This window comes from Chrysemys picta, chromosome 10, assembly GCF_011386835.1.
Source record: "Chrysemys picta bellii isolate R12L10 chromosome 10, ASM1138683v2, whole genome shotgun sequence".
NCBI lineage: Eukaryota > Metazoa > Chordata > Testudines > Emydidae > Chrysemys > Chrysemys picta.
The window spans coordinates 6,482,766-6,502,702 of NC_088800.1; the positions used below are offsets into that span (position 1 = coordinate 6,482,766).

Sequence of the window (19,937 nt, forward strand, 5' to 3'; positions counted from 1 at the left end):
TGTTCACTGCTGTTAGCGTATTAGGTTTTATAAAGTGTATGAGTCAGAACATCACGCCTCTTGGTGCCATTGGCACTGTGGCTTTGATAGGAATGGTGCTTTGTTTGGCCGCCTGGCGTAGAACTGCTGGGGGCTCTGTGCTCACCCCTGGCCTCCCTTTTCCAATAGGACTTCAAACTCTGGCATAATTTGGCGGCTGGGACACACAAGCTAAGCTGCTGTGGATGCAGAACTCTAGAGATGAGGACTGAGCTGTTTCTATCACAACCGCTAGCCGCGGTGGCTGGGCTCTCTGATCCTATGGTAAAAGACCCCCAAAATTGAGTCAAGTTGTAAAACCGTTTAGGAGGTTGTGAGGCACGAGGATCCATTTTACAGGAAAACCCCCCAAAAAGCATGAACGCCTCACCCCCAAATTGTAACCCCAGGGGACACCAGGAGCACCCAGAAAAGTCTGGCAAAGCTTCTTGCTAGAAATAGGTGCTCGTCCGATTAAGCAAATCGCTTTCAAAGTGCCTCCCCATGCTCTGTCCTGAAGCGATGCATGGGGTCTGCAGAAGGAAGAGACGGAGTAGCTGCCGTGAGGCGTGGCTGATCGGAGTGTTAAAATCCCAGCGTTTCAGGCCCACTCTGGAGTTGGTTGGTGATTCTGGCACCGCGCTGCAGTGGCTTCGAGGAAAGTCTTAAATCAGGCAGAAAAAGAGAAGTGCCCATTAAAGTCTGTGATGGCAGCAGCTTTGTCCCAGGCTGTGGGTAGTGAGCAAAGCGCTCCCATCTGGGCAGGTGCTCATTGGCCCGAGCAGAGAGGAGGGGGGTTCTGCTTTATCACTGGATTCTACTTGGAAATACCCAGCCTAGCTCCTGAATGGCCAACTTCATGCCTAGTTAACCCTGTATAGCAGGCTGGGGGGTGCCTTTTGTGCTGCATATGCCCCATGAAGAAGGGGCTGAATAGGTACATAGGTCCATACCCCATCTGTGCTGCCAGCCTTAAACAGGACACTGCACAAGGGGATTTGAGGGCAGGCCTAGAGCAGGCCCATGGGCTGTGCTATTGCCTTGCACCAAAGGTCCGGCAGTCCCAGTGAGGGGTGCAGAGCGAAAGCGGATGCTCTTGCAGCTCACAGGTATGTTGGATGCAGCGGGTGGACTGGGGAACTCCATGACTAGAGGCTGCGACGGTAATACAAATAAATAATAACAATTCCCCGATCCCTGCACAAAGCCAGAGCAAACGTCACCCTGTGTGCATGCACAGACGCCTAACTATGTGTGCACCAGCTACCCCAGCGGGTGTAGATCTACTTACATGTTTAAAGTGTAGTGACCCAACACCCATGTCCTCCACTGTCTCCCCTGCCCCCGGTTTCTTTCTGGTTCCATCTCAAAATTGCCCTCGTGTTTTCCAACCCCCTGGTGGACTTGTTGAGACTTCCCTCCTTCCACTCCCTTGGCTCATTTAGAGCCAGCCTTCTCGCCCTCTGTGTAAAATGCCCATACCTGGTGCAGAAGCTTTCTAATCTGCAGCGGGAGAAACCCCCTGTGTCTTATCACTTGAGCATTTCATTTCAAATCTGGATTGAAAATTTCCCTCTCCTCCCTCCCCTGCTCTCCCACAAAAGCGCCACTCTCCACCTCTTCTCCTTGGGAGCTGTGTTATTTCACTCTTTAAAGCATTTTAGGGATATAGGCCCCAATTCAGCACCGCACTCTTGTCCGTGAGTAACACGCTCTCCCTGTTCAGCAAAGCCCCATTCAAGGCAGTGCGATCAGCTGCTTTGCTGAACCGAGAGAGCGTGACTCATGGACTTCCCTGCTTTGCTGACCTGGAGCTGTAGTGTTGATGAAAGACGCTATTCAGAATACAGTTGCATTTATCTGATACTTCAGCTGACATGGGTCTTTTTAATTCTCCATGTGCATTTTTATAGTAAACATCTCCTGAGTATGTCAAGGAAATCCATGGCCTAACACAACTGCAATTAAGTGGTGTCACACGTGGGTTACAATCAGCAAACCCGAGGGCTTTTTTCTGAGTGATAGGCAGCGCCTTCCTCTCACTTATTGCTGATGTTTTCTAACACGTGCCTCCGTAATGGAGCGAGTGTGGGTCCTCAGCGCCTGATTCCCCTCTCACTACTTCTCTGCTTGGGTAACTCCAGTGACTTCAGGGTAGAGAATCACCCCCTTGATATTTAAAGAGTGGGCCAGACTTTTGGCTGGCGTAACTCCACTGAAATCAATATTTGGCCCAATATGTACCGCAGGGAATAGAACATTTTTTGCCATCCGGCGCCATCCATGGTAGCCCCGTCAGCATGCTAATTCGAGTATCCCTTGAATTTTGCTATAGTGTGATCGTACCTTTGGCTGTAAGCCAATGGTGTTTGTAACCTTTTATGTCATAGGCCTGGCCTGGCCTGAATGAATGTAATTGAATGTAGCAAAATCCTGTTCAGCTCCCAGTGTATTTATAAGCATGAAACCAGATCACAGATGCGCCTTTTTCCATCAGTCACTCCTTCTAATGTAATAGTTCCATTGTGTAAAGTGATGATACGTGCTCAGACCTGGCTGAAATACCCAAGCAGAGTCGCAACAAAGTTCAGAGAAAAAGTAGGTGTTTGGAAAGAGTTTGAAGGTTAAATCTTAAGAATGTCCAATATAAATGTTGCCCAGGGTAAAAGTCCACAGCGTGCGTCTTTGTATCTCTGCTTCCATCTGGTGGACAAATGCTGGCTACTGGTCTTTTTCTGCACAGGGTCCTGACTCAGGGATTTTCCCCAGTCCTCTTTTAGAGCATGTTTGCATTATTCTAAAGAAGAGGTCTTCATTCAGACACACTTGGGACTTCAGCAAAATTTGGATCCAGATCTAAACTTTGGGGGGTTGGACCCAACTCCACTAAAAAACCCACATTCAGTTCACAGCATGGTGCATGGAGTGGGTTTCATAGGTGCCTTGTTGGCAGAAGACTGCAGAAGCTTCCTGTGTTTCTGGGTTTCCACTCTTTAACACTGCAGGAAAATCTTCTAGGTTAGTTTGAAACAGACATGTCAGTGGGTTACATTTCCTAATCCCAAACTTCCTTGTTGATAATCCTGCTACTTTGCACTAACATAATTCGTTTCATTTCTAGATTATGTGTTTACTTGCGCATAAGAATCTGTTTCCGTGCTAACCTTGGAGTTGGTGTCAACCAACACTAGGGGGAGGTTAACTAGACACTTAGATACCATGGTGATGGGCACCAGTACAAGATAGAGGGCCATGTTAGTTTGTAAGCTGTAAATACACACTTTTTTTCTGCTAATATTGATGACTTCATGTGAATGAAGAGATTCTAATTAGACCAAAGGGGGAGGGGTTAGAATCACTTGATACCGTTGGATCCCAGCAAAGAGGGTAAACTCAGATGTGTGAGACAATCTAGCCCCAATGCTAGCTGCCGCCCAGGAAGACCAAGAAATCCAAGTGGGAATATCCTAACGCTGCATCCCTAGCTTATGTGTTTTGCTCTACTACCTGCACCGTAGTTGATGCTCTGTTTCTAATGTCCTGTGTCATGTCTTGGTCTGAGAATTAGAATTTCTGTGCTGAAAACAGCTTCCGGCGCAAGGCTGTCGGCAAAGTTGTGACTTTCTGCACCCGTGCCAAGGAACTGGGAACATTAAGGTATTTTACTGACTCGGAGTGAAATTGTTGGGGGAATGTTATGCCTTCAGAGGAGCCATGGAACTGCTTCTGCCCCTTATTAGAGAGACAAAGTGGGTGAGGTAAGATCTTTTATTGGACCAATTTCTGTTGGGGAGTGGTCTCTTTCACCAACAGATGTTGGTCCAATAAAAGATATTACCTCACCTACCTTGTCTCTCTAATATCCTGGGATTGGCGCGCATATCTACCCCTTATTTACCATGTAGACAATGCTACAGTTAATCCTTAGAAACACATGCATTGCCATACCAGATAAATTCACTTGTCCAGCAAATCCATTGTTCTACCTCTGGTCGTGACCAATGTTTGATATTTCGGAGTTAAACAACCCTCTCACCCTACTAATACAGCTGGGCAACTCTGCAGTGCTGAACATGTAGGAGAGCTGGAGAGCATGCTGGGTGCACGTGTCTTTCTGCAGTTCCTTCCTGTCCCCCCACCTGATCAGTTTACCCCTTAAAGCATAAGATTCAATTCCCCTTATTTTAGCTCATGTTAGGCAGGTGCAGACTCTAACCTCATGCTGTATGTGGCTTTGTTTGCTGCTTTGTTCCTAAAGTGGTGACGCATTGGGATCAAAACCAGTAACTTACAGAGTCAAGACGCTTCGGGGTAGATCCTGACCCCGTTGGAGTCCAGAGCGAAACTTCCTTTGACTTCATTGAGGGCACAATTTCACCCATGGTTCATCAGATAAATCACCCCATCCCTTTACCCTGAAAGTGGTTGCATGGCCCCTTTTCACTGACAGTCATGGGTGGGTCTGGCTTCTGGAAGGCTGCAGTTTTATTGCCAGAGGGAAGTTGCTGCAGCTGGATTAGGAACCAGGAATTTTTCCATTAATCTTACTCCATGGTCTATTAGCTTTCTTACTTTTCTTCTCCTTCCACTTTGTCCTCTGCTGAAGAAGAAATTGAGGAGGGCAGGGTGGAGGTGAAGTAGAGAGAATACTTACCCATCTTTATGAAGTGCTTTGAGATCTGAGGATTAAAAATGCTGCATCTAAGAGCTAAATACTGATATTACTGTATGCATTTTGCAATACACCAGGCTGACAATGAAGCATTCCCTCTTGTATGGACACCAAAGGGCTGCCTGTACCTCCCAGTGAAAATGACGCGCACCTTTTGGTAACGTCAGCAAGCAGGGTCTAAAAGACTGACAGCGTCCTTGAAGGCACACAATATTCTTTGTCAGGAACGAGAGCACCTAGAGCAACCTTAAGGGAGGTTGTAATTACTTGTATTGTGCAGCACTGCAGATCTCCACCTGGCGAAGAAAACAACAGCATCCTTCAGAAGGCAGTGAATCTCTTTCATTAGCTGCAGAGAGAATAGGATTCCTAGTGTCAAAGCTGCTGTCAACTGATAAAAAATTCTAGTTTTGGCAAAGACATTTCCTGTCTCCGTAACCTCTTCTTATAAACTTGGCTGAGAGAGTCAGAAGGTTCACGTCAAACAAAAAAAGACCACTCTTGAGTGTCCAGAAGTTGTGCGATACGTATACACACTGGATATAGATATATCTCCCGATGGCAGTGGTTCCCAAACTTTAACAACCTGTGAACCCCTCTCACTAAAATGTCAAGTCTCGCGAACCCCCTCCTAAAAATGAATATTTCCCGGGATTTTCTCCTTTACCTGAGTATAAATTATAAAAGCAGCGATCTTGGAAATATAAAATTTGTTTTTATGATATGCTTATTACACACTATTTATTATTAAATATTATTGATCATTACAGCATTTTTATTACATTATGAAAACGGCAACACTCTTCCAAGATCTCACTTTTGTAGCTTGTATCGCTTTGAATAAGCCTGTTATAAGACAAGGCTCCTATGTTTAATCAAGAAGTATCAGATGTGAAACAGCATGAAGGTATTTACGAAGCCAACTCAAAGAGTTCCTCTTACACAAGCATTCAGGTCTTGAGCAGTCCAGGCAAACAACGCACGTTACAACAAAGCTTAAACTTGTTCTTCATAGTAATTTTAAAAACAATACGAGCTGCCTATTTAATTTTGAAAAAAGCAAACAATATCCACCTCTCTTTCCATTTCTTATAAGGAGTCTTGAAGTTTAAATCTCCTCAGTGTGATAGAGATGCTTGCTTTGATCTGCTTAGCTCTTGGAAGTCCAGGGGCTCCGGACTGCTGGCCCCGTGCTGCCCAGGGTCCCTAGGGACAGCTCTGTCGCCATTAGGGAATTTTCCCCCGAAAACCCCCTGTAACATTTCGCAAACACCCAGGGGTTCACGAACCCCAGTTTGGGAACCACTGCCCTATGTGAATGCATAAACACTTTGGATTATCTATACATACATCTATAATCTCTCTGTGTTGTATGTAATATATATATTTTGACTTGTTCTTTGTGTACAAAGATGAAGAAGGTGTGGTGTGCAGAGAACTGATCTCTCAGTGGTTGACTTTAAAACCTATCAGCTGGTTATCAGAATGTCTGTGACAACCTTTCCATATTAAAAACAAAGAAATCCACCTTTCTGCTTACAGACAGGATTCAGCTATTAATGGGTGAAGTAATAAATGTGAACACAAACCAAGGATTTCTAGTATTTTATTCGGTAGCTTCCTAGGAATCCTTAGAAAACCCTTTCCCGACCACAGTTCAGCGCAAAACTTTGCCAGCTTCAACATTGTGGAATTTGGCCACTCATTTTGTGCACACAGCATTTGCAGCTGGGCTCAAAGCCCCTTGAAAATCTGGCCCTTTGTGCTGGTTAAAGGGACGCTGTCAACTAGAGCGAGTCTCAGATTTTACAATTTTAAGTAATTAAATTGAACTTTTGTTCTGAAGACAAAAATAATAGCGATGAGGGCTGCTTACCAGATTTAATGTGATGAGAAATTAGATGGACCTAAGATGTAGATTTCAGATCAAACTTTGCACTGGAATTCCTCTAAGTATGGGCACGTTCAGATCTGGGGTTCTGGTTTGGTCCATTGTAGAGGTTCTGAACCACAAAGTGCCTGCTCCTTTTATTGGAGCTATGTGGATGGGACCTGGGGTTGGTGCAGAATTTCAGTGGGGCTCCAGGCGTGCATCCACTTTCACTCACATGGATCTGATTGCAGGATCGGAGCAGGACTCTAGATCAGGTTCTACGCTTTCTCAAAGTCCCACAATGTTTGGCTGTGGGCTTGTGGTTCAGGGCTTGACTTGAACAGAAATGTGGATCTGAAATAGAAACTCATTCCCCTGAAGTCTTGCGTGTCCATTCCAAACCCAACCACATGGCACTCCTATTGGAGAACCAGGAAGTGAACGTAACCAGAAACAAAGGTGAAATTGACCAGACCAGTTGAGTGAACTGCAAAAAACTGTAACAAACTGTGTAAACAGTGAGGAAGAAAAGTCTGTTTTCTGTGTTGGTTTGTTCTTGAAATGGAGGTAAGGAATTTGCTGGGTTTTAATATAAATGGAATGTGGACAACACTTCTTTAAAGAGTTTCTTTTATCCCTCTTTTATTTTTTTCTGGGTGTATTAGGTTCCCAACCAGCAGTGACTCGAGATGTCACGATTGTTGCTGCTCCAGAGAACACCACGGTGGTAGTTGGAGAGAGTGCAGTCATGGAGTGCATGGCCTCTGCAGATCCCACCCCATTTGTCTCTTGGATACGACAGGGTAAATGAAGATAATTATTCTTTTGATGTTGAGAGGAGTCTATGGACACTTTATTTTTAAAATCTATTAAAAGGGAAAGTGCTGTGGAAGAGAGGGCGCTTTTTAAATTGCTAACAACCATATGGGGCTGCGTACGCAGTGATCTGGAGTGTCCTTTCTGAGCTGGGATTACGAATTGAATCTAAAATGTTACAAAGCATGCAACTTATTTTATAGTTGTTTGATCTGTAAAATATATGAAATTCTGGTTACTTGATGCCTTTTGATCTAAATTAGTCATGGCAGTATTGTATGAGCCAGAGCATTGAAGGTCACCGTATAAGGGTCAGGTTGATGACACTTCTTTTGTAGGGGTTCAGAAAGGTTAGTGGGAATTCTAACACATCTGCTGTTGCTTTGTAAAAATAACTTTTGTTATCTTGCAGGATTATAAAATGTGATAAAGATTCTTTAGTCATTTAAGGGGCCTTGTTTTCAAAAGTAAATCCTCTTATGGTCAAGATAACGAAGGTCTGAGAAAGAGTAAAGATATCATTAAGTGCCTATAAACGAGCCAGACTGACTTTCCTGATCAGCCTAAATCAGAAGTAGGGCTGGCGTAACCATCACTGAGATTGTGTCAGATGTTTCACATGAGCGATTAAACGTTGAAACTTGCCATGTGGGTTCTCAGCCCAGGAACCGCTTATCAAAAACATGTTGAAAGAGTTTTCAAAAATCTATGTTATGACATAAGCCTCTTTCCTCGCCCTCATAACCATTTAATCAAATCAGTCTTTAGCTGTAACTTGCCCGCTCCAGTGGCTCTTCGTTAATGGCAATGTTTTTGGATGTGCTACTATTTCATACCCCTCCCCCCTTCCCCCCTCCCCCCCCACAAAAAAAAGAAGCTTGCAGGTCTCAGTGTGGGGAATAAAACCAGGAAGGATTAATCACTGAGGCAAAGCTGGAAGCTTGCATTTCATCCCATGTTCTTAGGACATAATTAGCAATACCCATCTTTCCCATGCTATATAATTTATTCATTGCTACATCGAGAGCGGTGAGTGCCCAGAGTATTTGTAATCAGAGTCAATTAGCACAGTGAGAGTTTGGGTATTTTTTTTTTTTTTAATTAAATGGGTGGCGCATTTTCTTTCAAGCTTTGGTTTTTAAATGTTTGTTCCGTGTCCTCGGTTTTTCGGTCTGAATGTCCTTGGCTTAGCATGGATGAGCTGATGGGGCCTCATCAGTCTTCAAGTGGTTATTAAAACAGATTTGGTTCCAAAATGGCAGTAAAAAGCAGGGCTGAGAGACTCTGGATGAGTAAAGTCCTGTAACGTTGAGGGTTTCAAGTGTAGGTTACCAGTGCAAACTCTGCCACGGTTGGTATTGTCAGTTCCATCTGGGGTCAGGTTTTCAAGTCACTTGTGTTCAGGCACGTGTGCAAAATGTGCCTGCCGTTGCGTTCCTGAATTGAATGCCTGGGTACTGAATTGTGGGCCCATCCGCAGACCGGGCAGTAAATGTGAGGGTGTGTAGACTTTGCTCACAGCTGCGTTCCACATCGACGGTGCTAGGTGAGTAGCTCTTGCTCCTTGGAGCAAGTCACCACTCGGAGGAGGATGCATCTGTGTACCATGAAGGCAGGAAACTTGTCTCCAGCCTTGACTGAATGCAGCCAGCAGTGGGCTGTGGAGCCAGGAAGGGCAGTGTCTTTGGAGGGTGGGGGGAATGGCAGAGTTTCCAGCTGGTGTGTTCTTGCTTGTCATGTATCGCAGCAAGGATGAGAAGTTGCAGAAGTAGCGAAGATGTTAGCAGCAGTGCCAGGGTCGAAAGCCACCACGGCTCTTGTGCGGGGGAGAGGAGTCGAACGGCATAGTTCCGCACCGTGCATTGGAAGCTGGTGGGTTAGTTTTGAAACCTAAAACAAGGCTCTAAAATAATAAATCAGGCATGAAAGCATGAGCCCCCTCTGCCCCGTCTAGCTCAGCCTGGTAGCTGGCAGGTTGGATTTACAAGTGTCCAGAGAAGCCTCTCCTCCCGCAAGCAAATTCACCCACAAACTCAATCTGGCCCAAAGTCCCCTTGCTTTGCTGAAACCCTGACACAGAGCAGGCTGGGGATTCCCCAAAGGAGGGGACGCTTGGGTCACGTGGAGTCAACGTCGCTGGCTCCAGGCCACCGGCTCCCTCTGAGGTCTGTTGGGAGCAAGGAGGAAGCAAGGTGGCAGCAGGGGCAGGAGCGGTGAGGATGGCCTGCGTGGCAGAGAAGCCAAGGGTTGCTTTAAATTACACCCAGGCCATTTTGACTCCTGGCCAGCCCTGGATCAGCGTCCCCCACACCCCTTTGCTCTCCGCTCTCTGTTCTGCGGAACTGCTGGGTCTCTGACCCAACATTGCTCCTGGAGATTTGCAGCAGTGACGTTACAATTAAAGGTGTTTGGAGAAGGAACGGAAACTGGGCTCATGCCCTTTTCTCATACGCCCCTTCTGAGGCCCCGAGAAGTCCTCCAGCAAAACCAGGCAAGGGGCAAACGCAACTCCCCGGGCTTTCAGGGGGAAGCGGAGGTTCCTCATCACCCCCCAGGATCGGGCCCCAAAGCCATTTATCACTTTCTCCAAGAACTCTCTTTCTTTGCTGAAATTTCTCATGCCAGGAGAACTGTAGAGTCGCTGGATCTACCCTGCTTTCAAAGTGACAGTGCTGTGCATGGCTGTGTCCTAGCCACAGCAAGAAACAGACCAGAAGTCTTCAAATGTCGCTGATCTGACAAATCTTTGTCGGTTCCAAGTTAAAGGCTCATGTGGAAAATTCAGCCTTTGCTGTTCATGACAGGGTTAGGTTTCAAAACCCAGGCCAGTAAATTCCCATGTAATCAAACTGGCTAATATGTTACAGGTCAGTAACCAGAGCAGGTACATAAAAATTTATTAGCGGGTTTGGCAAATTCATTGCATCCTCCGTGTTGTGAGCCAGTTCAGTACAGCTTCCAGGAGCCGGACAGGAAAAAATCTCTTCAGTTAATGGTGATTCAGTGCTCTGGCTCTTTGTAAAACAAAATGTGCTTGTGGGGTTTTTAGCAGACAAATACACGCTGGATTCCATCCCTCAACCTGGTCCAGTAGGCATGTAATAAAGCAATTATCTTCTTCACATATGTCAGCCTTAGATATGATCTGAATCCAGACGCCCCGGAGCATAGGGGATGTTTGGCTCCAAGTCACAACTTCTTGGCTATAATGGACTAAACCCAGATCCAAACTTGGGATCAGTTTGGATCAGGATGAGAACTAGTCTGAGTCCATCCCTAGGAGAAACCCAATGGTGAAAATGATAAGCATGGGCTATCTCTTCTTCTCAGCCGCTACTCCTTGCCAGCGCAGTATAGGTTCTTCTTGGGGAGAGCTGGTGTACGCATTAACTATGGGATTAAATCTGCACCACAGCTCTGCACCTGAAAGATGCCACCCATTGCTCAGCAGCAGAACAACTTGGACTTTCACTGTAGCAGAACACGTGCTCTGCTACAGTTAAGGTTGATCTGAAATTGTTCTGTAGCATCTATGAGTGTAGAGTGCTAGCATGAGCATTACTGACGTGCTGGGGCTTAGCACAAAGAGGGCACTGTTAAGGTTGTTTTGCGGGGGTGATATTGGTATATTTCCTGGTTTTCAGAGGTTTACGTTAGCTACTCTCGATATTCTGGAAAGAGACAAGGCTTAGCTGGCCAACCTTAGCTCTAGGTTAATGAAGTTTGGGGCATTTAATTTTTTATCATAGAGACCATTAAAAAATTGCTTGGATGCAGCATTATTCTTCCTGTTGGTTCTGCATTAGGAAGTAAATTAAGTTAATTAAAAGTTATAGAGCTAGAAGTGGCTTCCCCATTTTCCTCTGTTCTCCTTCAGTTATCCAGCTGAATTGCCCAATTAAAAACTGTCCCTAGTTTCCGGAGGTCAGCTATTTCATGTATTTACTTAAAGGTATTTCCAGGGCGCTCGTTGTCCAGGCGTCCGAGCACCACACAAACAATGAAGACTCTTGACAACCATTGGGAGAAGCAGGGAAGTAATACTATCTACATTATCCAAAGGAGAAAACTGAGGCACAGAGTGATTAAGTGATTTGACCGAGGCTATACACATGGGAAGTCAGTGGCAGAGATGGGAATAGAAGCCATTTTATTATTAGTCATATTACAGTAGTACCTCAAGTATAGTCAGATCAGTACTATTTTGTGCTTGGTGCTGTACAGACATGTAGTAAGAGATTGTCCTTATCTCAAATTGCTTCCCGCCTAAATAGTCAAGACGGATAAAGAATGGGTGAGAAAAAAAGTGCCATTTATCCCCATTTTACAGATGGGAAACTGAGGCCCAAAGAGACCAGCTGACTTGCTCAAGATCATGTACAGAGGCAGAGCTAGGAATTGAACTTTTCATGATGGTTATTAGTTAAAATCTGGAACCCCTGTTTGTCTCGCCGGGATCCCTAATGTAGGCTTTACACCCATGGTGTGTGTTTTTGTGCTCCGCAGATGGGAAGCCTATTTCCACGGACGTGATTGTGTTAGGCCGGACCAACCTCCTAATTCCTCGGGCTCAGCCCCATCACTCTGGCGTGTACGTCTGCCGGGCGAACAAACCCCAGACCAGGCAGTTTGTTACAGCTGCGGCTGAGCTCAGCGTCCTTGGTGAGTTGACAGAATAAACATTTCAGATGTAAACACCGCTCCGGATAATTGCTTTTCCCCTAAAACCACATCCAGAGGCTCCCCCAGAAGTGATGCTCACAGCTCCCTCGCTGTGTCTAAGAGGGGAACGTAATTAGAAGAAAGCCATCAGGACCCAAGGATTCAATCCGAGCGTGGAATCGTTCTCGATGGCATTATTACCATTTCATTTTTTTTACTTACTGAAGCATTTTTTTTTTCTTTTTGCAGAGTTCCCTTGTGAAAATCAGTATCAGCAACTAACTTCCAGTATTATGGAAGCCGTTGTGGAGAACAGCCTAGGGACAGGGAGCGAGTTGATACAGATTTTTTGGGGCTAGTCTAAATTAAGCTTCAAGAGTTTGCCTGGCAAACCCGCCCGTGTACCTGGAGCTGTTTCAGACATCATGTGGCTTGGGAGGAAAGGGCTTGCCTTGGCTTTTTCTTTTTTTACCTTCATTTCTCTGCTTTTCTTTCAGCACCTCCCAGCATCTCCCAGTCTCCCGAAACTATTTCCCGCACCCGCGCCAGCACGGCCAGGTTTGTCTGCAAAGCAGAAGGGGAGCCCGCCCCCATCATCCACTGGCTGAAGAACGGAGAGCCCATCCTGTCCAATGGCCGGGTGAAAATTCAGAGCAGCGGCAGCCTGGTGATCAACCAGATCGGGCTGGAGGATGCCGGCTATTACCAGTGTGTGGCGGAGAACAGGCTGGGGATGGCATGTGCCACAGCCAAGCTCTCGGTCATTGTGCGGGAGGGCTTGCCGAGTGCTCCCAAGAAGGTGTCAGCCGTCTCCCTGTCTAGCACCACCGTCTTAGTGTCCTGGGAGCGTCCAGAGTACAACAGCGAGCAGATCATTGGCTTTTCCCTGCATTATCAGAAGGCCCTGGGTAGGTGCTTGTGGTTTGCGTAGTTGGGTTGTTGTCACCACCGTAAAATAGCGGTGAGAACACGAATCCACGCGCTGCATGTCCCCCTCTGTGGGCTTGTTCATTTTTTAACTACATCTTGCCCAGACAGGAGCGGCCGTTCGCGTGTTCTTATCCTGTCAGATGGGGTGTAATCAAACTGGGTGGGCTTAGCCTGACTGTTCAGGCGGCTGTACTGTGGTGTTTGCAGTGCCTCTTCAGAGAACCTGCCACTCATACTATTAACTTCTCCCCACTAGAGTCAGAGAAATCTAGTGAGGCAACGGGGTTTCAGAGCACCTTACCCTAGGATTTTTTGGAAGCTCAGTTTATATGGCAGAGCTGCCCCCCCCCCCCCCCCCCCCGCTTGTTAAGGCTGTTGTTCTATTAATGGGATGGCGCTAAGGATTTGGAGCCTTAAGACCACCTCTGGCTCTGCTTACCCACTTTTGCACGTGCAGTTCATTGCACCTGCCAGTTTGGCACATGCATATTGGGCAGTTGGGTGCCCATCTCCCCATTCTGTGCATGCAAGAGGCCACTTTTGTGATGCAATCAGTTGCATGACTGGAAATGGCCGTGCAAAAGTGGAAGCCTGGGATGAAAATTTGACCTTGAGCATCTCTGGGGAATGCATGTTTGAAACAGGCCCCGGTGAATCCCACAGATGCAATGAAGAAATAACCATGCTGGGATTCTAATCTGGGATCCCAGCCAGACTGAGTAGTTTCCTACCTTCCAAATCACTGTTCCGTCCTCTGGCTGGCTGTGAAAAACTGAAAGAAGAGTAGGTGAACATCTATACTGAGCTCACTCGGACACTTCTGAAAATTTTACCCTCGGAGATTCAGGAGCTTAAATCCCATTGATGTAGGCACTGCTGAAAACTTTTCTGTTAGTCTTTATTCCATTCTGACACTGCTGTCCTTTCAATTTTATGTACATTTATTATGATTAAGGCTAAGATTTTGTCACGGATATTTATAGTCAAAGTCACGGACAGGTCACGGGCAAAAAAGAAAAATTAACGGAAGCCGTGACCTGTCCGAGACTTTTACTAAAAATATCCCTGACAAAATGGGGATCTGCAGGTCCCCACACCGCCTGAAGCAGGGCAGCTGTGCAAGGGCTAGGAGCCACCTGCAGCTCTGGGGCCCCCCTCTGCCCATGAGGGTCAGGAGCTGTTGGGTGTCCCCGCATCCCGCAGCTCCAGGGGCCTGCCACAGCCTGGAGCTCAGGGTTCCCCGCCACCCCCACCGGCAGCTCCAGGGGTTCCCTGCCCCCTGGGGCAGCCAGGAGCTCAGGGGTTCCTCTGAGTGGCCAGGAGCTTGGGGGTTCCCCCACCACCAGCAGCTCCAGGGGTTCCCTGCCACTCGGGGCGACCGGGAGCTGAGAGGTTCCCCCGCCGCCTGTGGCGTACGGGAGCTGCAAGGTAATCCACCGCCTTCTGCGGCAGTACCCCACAGTTCCCTGCCCCCACAGGCAGTGGGGAACCCTGCAGCTTCCGACCACAGCAGCCTGAAGTCACGGACGTCGCGGAAGTCACAGATTCTGTGACTTCCGCGACGTCCGTGACTAAATCGTAGCCTTAATTATGATCAGTGAATGTACAAAACACCAGAAAAACGCTTGGTGCCAAGGGGCAATGACCGTGACTAAAACAGTCAAACTTGGGTCCCTAAAGCTAGGCGTCGACATCTACAATCTGAATCCGGGGTCTGATTTTCAGAGAATTTAGCTGAGAATCTCCCACGTCTGCGGATGTCGGTGGGAAGCAAGAACTCAGTTGAAAATCAGGCTGCTTATTTAGGTGCCTTAGGATGGATTTAGGTGCTTAACTTGGGCTAAAATGTTCACACGTAGGCATCTAACGTCCTGCCCGAAGAGTTCAATGCCTAAGTTAAGATTTGCCGGAACATGATGGAGGAAGGTGGCAGACGGTGACAGAGGGAGGACAAGGGGTAAGCCATAGTGGTTTCAAAGAGGGAAGGCTACAGTTTGTAGGCTTTGTGGAAGAGCTGATTTTGGACTTGACGGGTGTCTTGCTCGTTGTACCGATGATGGGTTTTTGCCTTGTCTCTAGGAACTGATAATGTGGAATACCAATTTGCTGTCAATAATGATACCACTGAGCTTCAAGTGAAAGACCTGGAACCCAATACCAATTATGTTTTCTACATGGTTGCGTACTCCCAGCTAGGAGCCAGTCGGACATCCTCTTCCATTATCGTGCGGACACTGGAGGACGGTGCGTTGAGTAGACGTGCACGGGTGTGTCTGAAAGTATTCTCAAACGATCAAGTAATTGTTACGCTTCGCAAATGGAAACATCACAAAACACCCTACAGAGAATGGTGTCAGTTTGCAGAAATCCAGACGCGTTGTGAATGTGGCCTGTTGCGTCTGGATATTTATTTACGCGTTTTTTTTTTTTTCAGAGAGTGGGGAACAGTGATCTGCATGGGCAGCAACAGGCATTAGATATTATCCTGCTGTCTTCTGATCCTGGTGCAGTTGACACACAAGCACCATTACTTGAACTGCATTCAGCTGGTCTGGATTTTTATTTAGGTAACAGTGATTTTGCTCCATGTGGACTTGATCCAAAGCCCACTGAAGCAAATGGAAAGACTCCCATTCACAGCCAGCGGCTTGGGGTCAGGCCTGCAGTCAAGTCTATTAAAAGATTATATTTTGCATTTATATCACCTTTCATTCCAAGTGTTCCAAAGCGTTTCTTAAACCGTATATACAGATCACTGCCAAAATGCAGCCGCACAGGGGCGCTGGCCAACTAGCCCATAACATGCTGTAGGACATTAAAGGGAAATTTTGGCCACGTACCAGGCAAACCCCTTCTGTTATGGGATCTGTAATGTCCATACATGACTTGTAAAGTTTAATCTGAAATTCACCCACTTAGTAAACTGCATGATCTCTGTGTACCTGTGTAATGGGGTCCAGTCACTGCTGGCGGTGCCCCCGTGTGGCTGGTCTGGGGATCATGTCTCGTATAGTCTAGTCTAGTGCCCCTTTCCATCAGTCACTCAGATGCTGCTGTCTCTCTCCTCCCGTACTTCACAGCGCTCGCTCTTCATGACTCAGCCCTCCAGATGGGTCACTTTATAGTCTTCCCCCTCCGGGGTCCCAAAGTCCCTGTGGACCAACTGTCCATACGCTGTCCCAGTCTTCCGTGCCAATTACCAGTCTGTGCCACTTCCCCAGTGGCTGCTAAGGAAACCTGAGCCCGCCCACTACTCCGGGTTACCGCCCAGCGATCCTATCATCAGCATCCAAGGTCTACACAGTCTCAACTCTCACTGCTCTGTCCCTGGGCTTCTTCCTGCTTTGCCTTCCACAGGCTTTCTTCCCCACACCTCCCCTGGGCGAACCCCTTCCGTCTGGGACAGGATCCCAGGGCATTTGCTCCCCCTGGGTTTCCAGAGAGTGACTGCAGACTCTCTCCCTGCAGCTCCCTGCTGCTCTCCACTTCCTGGTTTATACAAGTCCAGCCTGGTCCTGCCCAGCTGATCTTCATCTTCAGTTAGACTTTTTCAATCAATCCTGACTCTCCCCCCGGTGCAGTAGAAGGTTATTTGGCCCCTTCTGAGCCACCATAACCCAGTCAGGGCTGGCGTGGGGTGTATTCCCTGTCACACTCTGCCTCGGAGGTATGAACAGCTGCCCGGAATACAAATTTCTGGTTCTAGGGAAACTTGTTTTTCAAACCTGATGCTTAGATCCTTGAGCCATCCCCCGTGGCATTAAATCTCTCTGTTTCCATGGCAAAAATCTGAAAGCAGATAGGCCTGTCTAAAGCAAACTACCAAATCCTTAGTGGAACAGGGAGCATTTCTGAGTGTCCTGAGGATATCTGTGTTTAAATTCTGGAAGCAAACAGGTAATGAAACATTGAAATGCTAGTGGGGCAAAGACAGAAGTGGAAGCCGTTGTGGTCCAACCACAGGCATTAAGTATGTGAGACCCAACAAAGGGCATGGAGTGTCAGCAGCCACCAGCAGTTGTGATTGTATGCTCTGCAGGGACAATACTTTCAGGACTGAGGGCACCCAAGGTTCGCCTGCCCAGAGGAGTGGGTCAGCTCGGGCAATCCCTGAACCTCTGAAGCCCCGTGGTTCAGACATACGTGCTCCCAAGTGGAGCTAATCCCCAGTTGCGCCTCGTGTTGAAGCAGCTTGTTGCTCTTGGTTTTGGGCTGAGGAGACGTCTCATCTGTTCGTTGCTTCTGTCCCAGTTCCCAGCGCTGCTCCTCAGCTGTCTCTGTCGAGTATGACCCCGGCCGACATCAGAGTGACGTGGCTGCCTCTCCCTCCGGAACTGAGCAATGGGAAGATAACGAAATATAAAATTGACTACTGCACCCTCAAGGAAGGTGAGGAGGAAATGGGCTCAGTGAGAAGTAGAGGTTGGTGCATTCAGTGCATTATTGCAGTTCTCATAAACGTATTGTGTGTGTGGTTAATGCTGACAGAAGGTGCCGGGCTGGAAACCTTTGGGACCAGAGGCCTCTGTTTATCCATAGGAGACGTGCAGCATAGAGACCAGCACTGCAAACTGCCCCACTGATGTGCCTCAAACCTCTCCTGAAAGGGTTAGACAAGAATTCACTCCCCAGAGCCCACTCTGTACCTGGCCACCCTGGGCTGAGCTCTGCCATTGTACTTGCCAGCTGTGGATTTCGCCCTGTCGGCCTATGGCCACATGGGAACTGGACCAAGGATTGCATTTCATACGGGCCAGCAAACAACCACCAGAGGGTAACAACTTCTGGCTGTCGTTGGTGCTTTGTGTTTAATGATCATAGGGGTAGGTGGGGAAGTGCTTTCGATGAATTGGAAAAAATCAGATCATTGTGTCGAAATAAAACCGGTATCCTGGCAAGCCCATATAACCCCATTTGCCAGTTTTCAGCTTGATCTGGTTTTATTTCTGTTGTTAGCCAGTATACTAACCCTTCAATGGGGACACGGGCACTTTCTCATCAGTGCCGGCTTCCCAGCCCTAAAGCATTCCTCGCTCTGCAGCTGCTCACCGCCAGGATGTAAGGAGGGGATTGAAAATGTGACAAAGGGTCATATTCCCATGGGTTTGAGCTGTGTTTCTGTTCTGCACCATGACGCCTGGTTCTTGGTTTTAGTCTCGGTGCCTAAAAGCGGTGGCAGCCAACCCAACGAGTCAATGGGAAGCGGTTGAAATGTTTGCACCACGGGGCTGATGTGTGGTTGTTTAAGGTCTGTCCGCACTGCAGCTGGGAGGTGGGATTCCCAGCACGGAGAGACAGTCCTGTGGTAACTCAGCTCGAGCTCGTGTGCTAAAAATAGCAGTGTGGATCTTGCAGCACGGCTGTCAGCTCGGGCTACCCACCCGAGCTCAGACCCAGGGGGTCGGGTGGGCTTGGACCCGGGCGGCCAGCCTGAGCTGCCGCCAGACCTGCAGCTTCCACGCTGCTGTTTTTAATGCACTAGCTCAAGCACACGTCTGTCTACCCGTGCCTGGTAACACACCTCCCAACTGCAGTGTAGACACAGCCTTCATGTTAAAGAACCGGGGCAAAATTCCCACAGGAGCTCAAACTGGATGAATTGTTTAAATATGACCTTTGCATTAACCATAGGGCCACTGTTTGAATCTCTAGCAAGGCTGATCTTTGCAGCTCCGATGGAAATCTCCCACCAGGCTCTGTTTAAATCTTTAACTGAATGCGCCTTATAACAGAGATGATCTGAGGAGGCCATGTTCAAATCTGGGTCTGGATTAGATTTAGGCTGGATTTGAAGTGCCGTGAGTCGGGGGTAAGGTTCTTGGTTCATATCAGTTAATTTAAGGCTAGCATTTGGCTGCAGATTTGATGGCACCAAAATCTCAGTAGGGGCTCTTCTGAGATTTTGGCCCAGGGTATTGAGATGTCTGCCATCTAGAACGGTGGAAATTTCACCCCGTCAGCTGTTCTCGTGAGATTTCTGCCAGCTTCCCGCTGTCTCACGATTCCTGCTGTATCCAGACTGGAATTGTGTGTGTTCACTGGAGAGAACAGACCCCTTCCTGTTCTGATTGTGACCCAGAATCGAAACCGGAAAGGGATCGCTGAGTCAGGATTCCAGTTGTGGCTCATCTCTAGTTATAAACCATCAGCGTGCTGTTACGTGACAATGTGACCTGCAGGGAAGTTCGCCACTGGGCCGAAAGCCAGCACATGCACCATGCAAGTCTCATCTCAGCTTATTCGCAGCCCGGATCTCCCGCTGCTGGCCCTCGGCACAGGGGCGAATTCACCTGGATTGGAATAAAGACGTCTAATTGGGGTTTCCTTGGCTCTAGCAGATCAGATCTCCTCCACCGAGGTGGGTGCGAATGAGACACAAATCACCCTTGAGTCGCTCCATCCCAATAAAGTCTACAAAGTGCGCATTGCAGCCAGCACCAGTGCAGGGTATGGCGCCCCTTCGGAGTGGACACAGCATCGTACTCCTGACAAGGACAACCAAACGCACGGTAAGGTAGGGTGACCAGACAGCAAGTGTGAAAAATTGGGGCAGGGGGTGGGGGATAGTAGGCTTCTATATAAGAAAAAGCCTCAAATATCGGGACTGTCCCTATAAAATCAGGACATCTGGTCACCCTACGGTAGGGGGGCGTGGCGTGCGCTACATAGCTCCTTTCTCTTCGCTGGGTCTTGGAAGAGCACCCCTCTGAGGATGGGAGGTCAATACCATGATCCCCATTTCACAGATGCGGGAAGCTGAGGCAGTTAGACTACATGGCTTACCCAACCCCACACAAGGTTGTGTCTACACTAGGGAATTGTAGCATGAGGTCCCCGTCACACCAGAACCCCTCCACTAGCTTTCCATTTAGTGTAGGGAACCAGAATGCTTTTCCCCGTCCCATGCTGCTTGGTGTGTTTTTGATGGGTCCTTCTCCCCATCACCTCCCAGATCTTCCTCAGGCT

General features: G+C 47.8%; 1 protein-coding gene across 3 annotated transcripts in view; it reads left to right on the forward strand.

Moving 5' to 3' along the window:
* The window catches only part of IGDCC4 (immunoglobulin superfamily DCC subclass member 4), a 167,751-nt gene that overhangs the window by 106,873 nt on the left and 40,941 nt on the right, over nucleotides 1-19,937 (forward strand). For 2 of the 3 annotated variants that reach the window (XM_065559186.1, XM_065559188.1), the window contains 6 exons: nucleotides 7,229-7,366; nucleotides 11,886-12,041; nucleotides 12,539-12,949; nucleotides 15,051-15,215; nucleotides 17,223-17,360; nucleotides 19,307-19,480. In XM_065559186.1, the coding sequence (XP_065415258.1) occupies nucleotides 7,229-7,366; nucleotides 11,886-12,041; nucleotides 12,539-12,949; nucleotides 15,051-15,215; nucleotides 17,223-17,360; nucleotides 19,307-19,480 (1,182 nt within the window). The remainder of the gene's footprint in view (nucleotides 1-7,228; nucleotides 7,367-11,885; nucleotides 12,042-12,538; nucleotides 12,950-15,050; nucleotides 15,216-17,222; nucleotides 17,361-19,306; nucleotides 19,481-19,937) is intronic. The other variant, XM_065559187.1, reaches the window with a different exon arrangement.